Source organism: Panulirus ornatus, chromosome 18 (genome assembly GCF_036320965.1).
Source record: "Panulirus ornatus isolate Po-2019 chromosome 18, ASM3632096v1, whole genome shotgun sequence".
Taxonomy (NCBI): Eukaryota; Metazoa; Arthropoda; class Malacostraca; order Decapoda; family Palinuridae; genus Panulirus; species Panulirus ornatus.
The window spans coordinates 7,403,334-7,412,245 of record NC_092241.1 but is presented as its reverse complement, the minus strand read 5'-3'; the positions used below and the strand labels follow the sequence as shown (position 1 = coordinate 7,412,245).

The 8,912-nt window shown below is 49.6% G+C and overlaps 1 protein-coding gene across 2 annotated transcripts; it reads left to right on the top strand.

The window, feature by feature from the left end:
- Positions 1-753: 753 nt before the first annotated feature.
- On the top strand, positions 754-7,777 carry LOC139754980 (serine/threonine-protein kinase pim-3-like). 2 transcript variants are annotated; one of them, XM_071672844.1, is made up of 4 exons: positions 754-1,121; positions 1,485-1,708; positions 5,525-5,900; positions 6,501-7,777. In XM_071672844.1, exons 1-4 carry the CDS (start codon positions 1,040-1,042, stop codon positions 6,926-6,928), a joined length of 1,110 nt encoding a protein of 369 aa, XP_071528945.1. In that variant the 5' UTR covers positions 754-1,039; the 3' UTR covers positions 6,929-7,777. The 2 variants fall into 2 exon arrangements, with proteins under 2 accessions (XP_071528945.1, XP_071528946.1); XM_071672845.1 differs by having other exon boundaries at positions 757-1,121; positions 1,488-1,708.
- Positions 7,778-8,912: the final 1,135 nt, after the last annotated feature.

Here is an 8,912-nt window from a genome sequence, read left to right as displayed (position 1 = left end):
TTGGGGTTTAGTTTAGGAGGGGGGAGAGGTTGGTCGGGGGGGGGGAGGGAGAGGAGTTGGGTTTACCCCGGCCGCAGCCGCTGCCGCCCGCCGCCGCCGCCCGCCGTCCGCAGTCACGGCTAACGGACAAGTCCCGCCCGCCTCGCATTCCACCCTTGCCCGGATATCTTCCCCCCCTCCCTCTCACTCCCTCCCTCTCTCACTCCCTCCCTCTCTCACTCCCTCCCTCCCTCTCCCTCCCTCCCTCCCCTCCCTCCTTTACCGCGAACGCCCCGGGCCCAAATCCACCATCTAACTTTGATAGACGCGTACGACAGTCGCAGTGGGCGGCGGTGAACGCACACGCGGACGCACGTAAGCGTGAGTGTATGCGTATGCAACCAACCCCCCCCCCCCCCCCCCCCCCCCCCCCCCCCCCCGGGGAGTTTGTATTGAATACCATGCTGGTGACGTCACGGACCTCTCCCGCGTGACGTCCCACCGAGACAGTACCACTCCGCCGGCCAAACTAGATCCTCGTCTGGTCTCCATACTCTCCCGGACGGGAACTGGCGTCGTTATTTAACCCTCCTCCCTCTTTAGGAATACGTCCCAAACAGCTGTTTATTTCCCGTTGGCAAGACCAACTAGCCTATGAAGAAGGAGGAGGGATTGTGGGGGGAAAAAAACCCCCCCCTCGCGCTAATGTTATTAGGTATGTTTTGGTGGAGCGCGGAGGGACACAATATAAGCTCCGTCCAGTTCAGTAACACTAATAGTACTACGGCGACCACGGAGGTGCACGCATCGCCTTGCTTCGCTCCGTCTAGCCCACAAGTCCCCGTTCATCTCTCTTTGGAGACAAGTGTGTTGTGTTTGTGTGTGTTGAGAAGAGAGAGAGAGAAAGATATCAGCAGCTCAAGAGAGAGAGAGAGACAGGGGGGTGTGTGGAGAAAAGAAAGAAGGAAAGATAATTCACATTGGATTTACCTGTGTATTTTCTGCAAAGCCAACGTTCAGTGGCTTCAGTGGGAAAAAAAAAAAAAAACACACACCCAAAATGTTTAAAGTGTTTACGTCAGTTAATAATTACCTAAACGCAGGCCCAGTCCTGGGCATACCGCAAGAAAAGGTCAAACAAGGTTAGTGTCTATATATCACATTATTGGACTCTGTTTTTAGTTAAAAAAAAAAAAGAGAGATAGTTTTTTCTGTTGATCTGTGAAGAGAAGAAAACGACACGAGGGACTTTAATTGGAAAAGAAATGAAAAATGAAATAGTGATATACATTTGTATATATATATATATATTTCCCCCCCTCCCCTAATAGTGATATACATTTCTATATATATATATATATATATATATATATATATATATATATATATATATATATATATATATTCCCCCTTCCCCCTATTCAAGTAATGTGACTATAGAATTCTTCGCCATTTCTCTGCCAGTACTAACGGGTCTCCCTCCCGTTTCTCCCCCCCTTTTCCAGTAGCCATGTCGGTTCGAGACCACCATCACCACCATCACCACCATCACCATCACCATCACCACCATCACCACCATTCCCAGCTGCCCTTCGATCGACAGTACAGAGTCGAACACGTCCTGGGCGAGGGTGGTTTTGGACGGGTTTATGCTGGTGTGAGAATCAAAGACAGTTTGCCTGTTGCCATTAAGCAAGTGGCCAAGTCCAGAGTTCCAGCCTGGGGCACGGTAAGCTCTCCTTCTTATTATTATAACCCTTGTTGTAACCTTAAATTCCTAGTGTATGTATGTCACAGTGATTGCAGTGAGTTCTGAGACGTATATATATATATACATAGATATATACACATATAACCTATATAAACACACACGAACGCTCGCGAAGTGACTGAAAAATTTATATATATATATATATATATATATATATATATATATATATATATATATATATATATACATGGAAGAACAGGGAGGAAGAAGAAAAACTTCATACAACATTTTAGAAGTGTGTCTCACATCGATCGTGTCTTTTTAAAAATAAAAGTCGATTTATCTATCACCTCCTCTACGAAATTTATCTTAAGAAATATGAAGGAAGGCATTTTGGGTTGGTTAGGAGGAGGAAGAAACCCAAGTGACACCGCCAGAGAGAGACCCACCCTTCCCAAGTAACAGGGAACAAGTAACTGTGTTAAAATAGAAGGCCTTGGAACGCTGGGGCGGGTAACAGAACATCACACGCCAAGTCTAACCTACTTTGTAAGGCCTGCCCTGCTTCGTGGCCAGGATTTCAAGGGTTGCGTCTCGTTTCCACGACGATTCCGGGTCAACCCAGGGCCTGTGCCAGGGCACTGCCCTGTTCCCGCGGGTGTCCTGGATGTGTCCCGAGATCCCCATGTCCAGTGGGGGACGGAGGAGAGAACAAAACATGGGATTTGGGGGGTGAAGAGGAGGAGGAGGAGGAGGAGATTGGAAAGTGTTGGTGGTGCTGGCGCGGGACTTGGTGAGGTGGGGGGAGGTGTTGTGTGGAGGAGGAGGAGGGGGGGATATGAGGAGAGAGAGAGAGGGGGGGAGAGAACTTGGTCGGTTCTCTCTCTCGTGTGTGTGCTCTTAGCAACACGTGTTGCAATGGGATATAATGCGAGTGGATGAGACCTAAAGGGGCGAGGGAGGGAGAAAGGTACGAAAAAAAAGGAGGTGGGGGGGGGAATGCGATCCTCTTTGACGACATGAGTTCGTGAAGCATATATGGGTCATGAGCTGAGTTTTTGCAGGTGAAGACTTTGGAAATGGGGGTGATGGGAGGGAATGAGGAGGAGGAGGAGGCGAGGAGCAAGTGGGTTTAAGGAGGAGGCACCTTGCAGGAGGAAGAGGAGGAGGGGGAAGAATATGTGCGTCGTTATTTTAACGAAATCGCCCCTTCCCCCCTCACGACCTTGCGAACGTTACCTGCATTGTGACAGTGTGCGAACCTTGGGTAGGGAAGGTGTGTGTGTGTGTGTATATATATATATCGTAGCGGTACTTCGTTTACAAAGCGGAAGGCATAAAGAAAAAGAAGTGTAGAATACTGGGTGTGGGTGTTTACGTGTGTGTTTGTGATCGGAAAAGACGCGTTATTTTAACTGGAAATTTCAAGTGACAGGCAGTTGTTACGAGGGTACGATTTGTGTTTTTGTGTTTGTGTTTTTGTTTTTCGGTGTTGTCTAGTACTCGACTCTCCCAGTGTGTTTGTGTGTGTGTTTGTGTGTGTGTGTGTGTATGGCCCAGGTGGTGATGGTGTTACACGTGGGAGATGGGAAGGGGAGAGGGAATGGTGGGGAGAATATTACGTTTTTAAGGCCAGCTAGGGAGAATGTTTGGGTTCATTTGCGAGGGGGAGGAGGGAGGGAGGAAGAGGGGTGTTGGGGGGGGTAGGGGGGGTAGAGGAGCATTGCGTGATGACTTTCAAATCGATTTAAAGTCTCCGTCCTTCACCACCTTACGTGTGTGTGTGTGTGTGTGTGTGTGTGTGTTGTGCAAGATCGTATTATTAATAGTTTGCATGGGAAGGATTTGATTATCACCCTTGACAACATTTTAGCCCTCTATTACGGTGGGATGATGACCTTGTTGTACGTGGTGATGGTGTTGTGAATAGTGTCGTAGTGGAGGTGTTTTGAAAGCCTATATATATATATATATATATATATATATATATATATATATATATATATATATATATATATATATAAACCCTTTTCGGGCCTCTTCTTAGACGCGTAACCGTTACCCAACAGTTGCAAGAGCTGCGCAGCTGTGGTTGTTGTTATTGTTGTTGTTGTTGTTGTTGTTGTTGCAACAGCGCAGTTCTTAGTTAAGAGCCAATTTGAGAGAGGAGGGGGGGGGGGCAAAGTACAATACCTGGCGACAGGTACGGAGGCGTGTTTGGAGGTCTTGCGTACCTTTTAAACTGGAGAGACATATTACCAAGGACTTGTGTGTGTGTGTGTGTGTGTGTGTGTGTGTGTGTGTGTGTGTGTGTGTGTGTTGTTTAAGCCTTTGGTGCTTCGGTCCACCAAGGTGGTGGTGGGTGGGTTGCGGGTGGGGGGAAGGGAAGGGGTTTAAGGGTGGAGGGGGGAAGGAACAGGAGGAGGAGGAGGAGGAGAAAGACATGATATAACAACCTAAGCATTTTAAATATACCACGAGTTAATGATGGTTGTGTGATGTAAGACCGAAGGTGCGTCTGTCTGTGTGTGTGTGTGTGTGTCTCCGTCCGTCTGTCTGTCTGTCTCTGAGGCGATAGTGAGAAGAACCAAAGCGAGTGTGTGTGTGTGTGTGTGTGTGTGTGAAACGTGGCGGCGGCACGTTGGCAACACACTCTTCCAAAACGCATAGTGACTGGGCAGGATGGCTGGCTGGCTGGGAGGAGGGAGGGTGGCGGAGCTGGTGGTGGTGGTGGACGGGACGGGACGGTGAGGAGGAGGAGGAGGAGGAGGAGGTAAAACCCACTTCTCCCCCGTTTGTCGTCATGGCGATGCCTCTCTCTCTCTCTCTCTCTCTCTCCTCGCCCTCGTACTGTACGTCTTGGAATTTACCGAAGGCGCTCTTTTTTTTTTTTTTTGGACTCCTGGGTGTAGTCGGGAGACGGGGAGAGGAGGAGGAGGAGGGAGGTAGGAGCGGTGGTGGTGGTGGGGGGAAAACACACGCGCATGTAGTAAGGGGACGACCCACTTGCCTCAGCTGGGTTGGGATCGGACACCCTATGACGTCGTCTTCCAATCGTGTGTGTGTGTGTGTGTGTGTGTGTGTGTGTGTGTGTGTTCTGTGGCTTCGGCACCTGCTTCAGGTACACCGATGGCTCTGTATCCTTGGCTCGTTACATAACAGGATAGCGCCTCGTGTTATTAAAGCCCTTTATAACTAGGCGCGCGCTTGTGTATGTGAGGTGTGTGTGTGTGTGTGTGTGTGTGTGGGGCAGCAGCAGCACCACCCCCCCCCCCCCCCACTCCCCTCATACCAGTGCTGGGCTCACGGAAAACCAGCGAGAGGCCGAAAGACTCAAGTTGCCAAACACACACTCCCGCCTTGCCCGTTCCAATTCCCAAGTGAAAGTAGTAGTAGTAGTAGTAATAGTAGTAGTAGTAGTGGTAGTAGTAGCCTTCTCTCGTCGATGCAGCTTCCTGGAATAAACCCAGCTCGGCTGGAATCCACGGGGAGACAGAGACTGAGAGAGAGAGAGAGAGAGAGAGAGAGAGAGAGAGAGAGAGAGAGAGAGAGAGAGAGAGAGATAGTAGTTATGGAACAACGCGATCGTTCGTGTGTGTATATATATATATATATATATATATGTGTGTGTGTGTGTGTGTGTCTGTGTGTGTTTATATGCAACGTTCTGGAATATATACATTTACTCCCTGCAACAACACTGCCAGTATTAAACATGATCTCGGATGTGTTTTTAATGATTATATGAGTTGATATAAGTACGCAAGGCCTCCTTGTACCCCTTTCTCATGATCAGTGTGGCTCATGGATCGTTTCGTACCTCCCTCTTTCCAGATGAACAGCGAGAGAGTCCCCTTGGAAATCTGCTTGTTACGAAAGGTGTCCCATATCCCGGGCGTCATCAAACTCATAGCCTGGTTCGAACTGCCGGACTGTTTCATCATCGTTATGGAGCGACCGGATGCCGTGAAGGATCTCTTCGACTACATCACCGAGAGGAAGCTGGTGCCCGAGCCCGAGGCCCGCTACCTCTTCCGGCAGGTGGTCGATGTGGTGAGGCAGTGCCACGCTGCCGGGGTCATCCACAGGGACATCAAAGACGAGAACCTCCTCATCAGCACGGACAGGCAAGGGAGAAAGGTTTTGAAACTCATTGACTTCGGGTCTGGCGCGTTCCTCCAGGACAACATATACACAGACTTCGACGGAGGTGAGTGTCGCGCGTTCTACGTCGTGTTGTGTGCGGTTGTAATGGTGATGTGTATATATGCTTGTTGTTGTTTGTGTGGATATACGAGTTATTAGAATATTGTGAGGAGGGGTGGTGGTGGGGGAGCGGGTGTGAGTCATGGCGGGCGTCACCTGCTGGGTTCGGTGGCGTAGCGACGTCGGCGGGTCGAGTCGGCGCCCGGCTTCAGGTTACTGTGGCGCCTAGCCAACACCTCACGCGACCCGCTGCCGCCACCACCACCGCCCGCCCTCCCGACTCCCTCCCTCCCTCCCTCGCTCCCGCCTCCTCCTCCTCCTCCGCCACCACCCGTCCCACTCCCCTCCCAGCTTTCTCTCCCCTCCTCCTCCTCCTCCTCGTCGTCGTCGTCCTAGCGCCCCCCCAGTTCCTCCCCGATACTTGAAGTAATTTTAGTCTCAGTGGTCAACACCGACCACTGTGTAAACCCACCCCACACCCCCACACCCCACACCCACAGTGTCAGGAGAGCTTAGCAGAGGTGGGGAGAAGGGGGGGGGGTTATTGTTGTGGTTGCTGGCCTAAGTAAAACGTCTAACCAGGTTTTCCTCCTTCTTGTCGCAGGCACTAAGGTGTACGCGCCCCCAGAGTGGATCCAGCGGAACGAATACCAGGCCGGGCCTGCCACGGTGTGGTCCCTGGGTATCCTACTGTATGACATGGTCTGCGGCGACATTCCATTTGCGCAGGACGACCAGATCCTGTCGGCGAGACTAAACTTCCGCATCTCAGTCTCCGAAGAGTGTCAGAACCTCATCCGACTCTGCTTGCGCGTCCGGCCAGAGGACAGACCCACCCTGGAACAGATCCTACAACACCCGTGGATGAAGGGACCCCGGGACTCGGGCGCGGGACTCGTCGGTTGCATGGGCAGTTCGCTAGGACCCATGGGTCTCCTGTCGGACTCCTCCTTGCTGGACAGCGACGCCTCGTCCTTGGACAAGCACTCCACGGGCAGCGACGCCTCCCGCGAGTCCGAATCGGAGTTTTGACGACCGGGAGTGCGATAGGCGCGATGATGGCTGACGGAGGCGAGGAGAGGAGACCTCCGACGACCTCCTCCTCCTCCTCCTCCTCCTCCTTCGTCAGGAACCCAGCCTCTTCCTAGATTCTCTCGTCCCACGGACAGACACTCACACACACACTCGCACACACACACACGTCCCCACCCGTCGGCGCTGGTCGCCACTATACCTCGCAGCTCCGCCCCGGTCCCTCTCTCAAAAATGAAGGGCGGGGCGGCGCCCTCAGGCCAAAACCCTCAGCCTGGACGGTGCTAAAAAAGAAAATCCCCCCTTTTCCCCTCCCCCACAACCTTCCCCTTGCCCAAGCCCCATCCCTTCCCCCTCCCTCGTGCCCAGTGCACTTTAATCTCACGAAAGTCCCCCAGACGACATCTGCTATCGGGCCTTCGGGCCGCCAAGTCGATGTTTCCTTCTTTTTTTTTATCTTTTTTTTTGTCTCATTATTCTCTAAGAGAAGATGTAAATACTTTAATTTAATACTATATTTATAGTAAGTTATGATAATGTACATATTGTATGAAAGGAAGAAGAAAATACCAAATGCTTTTTAATGTTATTCTTACCTTGTCGTTTCCTACCTCTCTCTCTCTCTCTCTCTCTCTCTCTCTCTCTCTCTCTCTCTCTCTCTCTCTCACTCTCTCTCTCTCCCCGACGTGGACGAGCACGCGGGAGGGAGAAGGATCAATGCAACGCAGAATTTTTTTTGTATTTAAAAAGAAATGAACCGTTTATGGAAGATTTTTATTTTTGTTAAAAAAAAGAGATATACCACAAAATTCCAATGAAGCAAAATAAATGCTGAAGTTATAAAAAAAAGGTGTTTTGACTTTCCCTCTTTCCTGGATGTGGTGGTGGATGTATAACATGGATGAATTAAGACTAATGAATAATTATTATTTACTTGGTCATTTACACTAAATAGGAGTTGCTGAAGGCCTGGTTTACACTAAATAGGGGTTGCTGAAGCCCTGGTTTACACTAAATAGGGGTTGCTGAAGGCCTGGTTTACACTAAATAGGGGTTGCTGAAGGCTTGGATTACACTAAATAGGGGTTGCTGAAGGCCTGGTTTACACTAAATAGGGGTTGTTGAAGGCCTGGTTTACACTAAATAGGGGTTGTTGAAGGCCTGGTTTACACTAAATAGGGGTTGTTGAAGGGCTGGTTTACAATAAATAGGTGTTGTTGAAGGCCTGGTTTACAATAAATGGAGGTTGTTGAAGGGCTGGTTTACACTAAGTAGGGGTTGTTGAAGGCCTGGTTTACACTAAATAGGGGTTGTTGAAGGCCTGGTTTACACTAAATAGGGGTTGCTGAAGGCCTGGTTTACACTAAATAGGGGTTGTTGAAGGCCTGGTCTACAATAAATGGAGGTTGAAGGCCTGGTTTACAATAAACAGGGGTTGTTGAATGGCTGACTTACACTAAATAGGGGTTGCTGAAGGCCTGGTTTACACTAAATAGGGGTTGTTGAAGGGCTGATTTACACTAAATAGGGGTTGTTAATGACCTGATTTACAATGAAGGGAGGTTGTTTAAGGCCTGGTCAATTATAGAAGACAGAGAACTGCACAGTGATGAAGTTATGAACACACTAATTACCAGCTAACGAAGACGTGGGAATGACCCTTTTTTTAAAATCCAAGTACTCAAAAAAAATGGGGGAAAATCTTACACTTATATACCCCCACGTACCCAATTGATTCCAAATAGGTCGACGCCCGTACCATAACAACCCCATTATTAAGACACAACACGTAATGGTTCAGGCGGGTTGTAATTGGGTCAACCAGCCATTGACACCCTCAACACACGTAACAAGCCTCCCCCCCCCCCTCGAATACTCAAAAGGGGAAGAAAAATAATTTATGAATCGTTATTAAACAGCATAATAAAGGAAGGGAGGTGGGTGGGTAGGGGGGTAGGGGGAGGGGGAATTTGTGGCCTAGTGG

What these genes read in the sequence shown, in the direction of transcription:
- LOC139754980 (XM_071672844.1), top strand. Translation starts at nt 1,040, where the DNA reads ATGTTTAAAGTGTTTACGTCAGTTAATAATTACCTAAACGCAGGCCCA. An exon ending in GCAAGAAAAGGTCAAACAAG is followed by an intron (nt 1,122 to 1,484) that starts GTTAGTGTCTAT and finishes CCCCTTTTCCAG; the next exon opens with TAGCCATGTCGGTTCGAGAC. An exon ending in GAGTTCCAGCCTGGGGCACG is followed by an intron (nt 1,709 to 5,524) that starts GTAAGCTCTCCT and finishes CCCTCTTTCCAG; the next exon opens with ATGAACAGCGAGAGAGTCCC.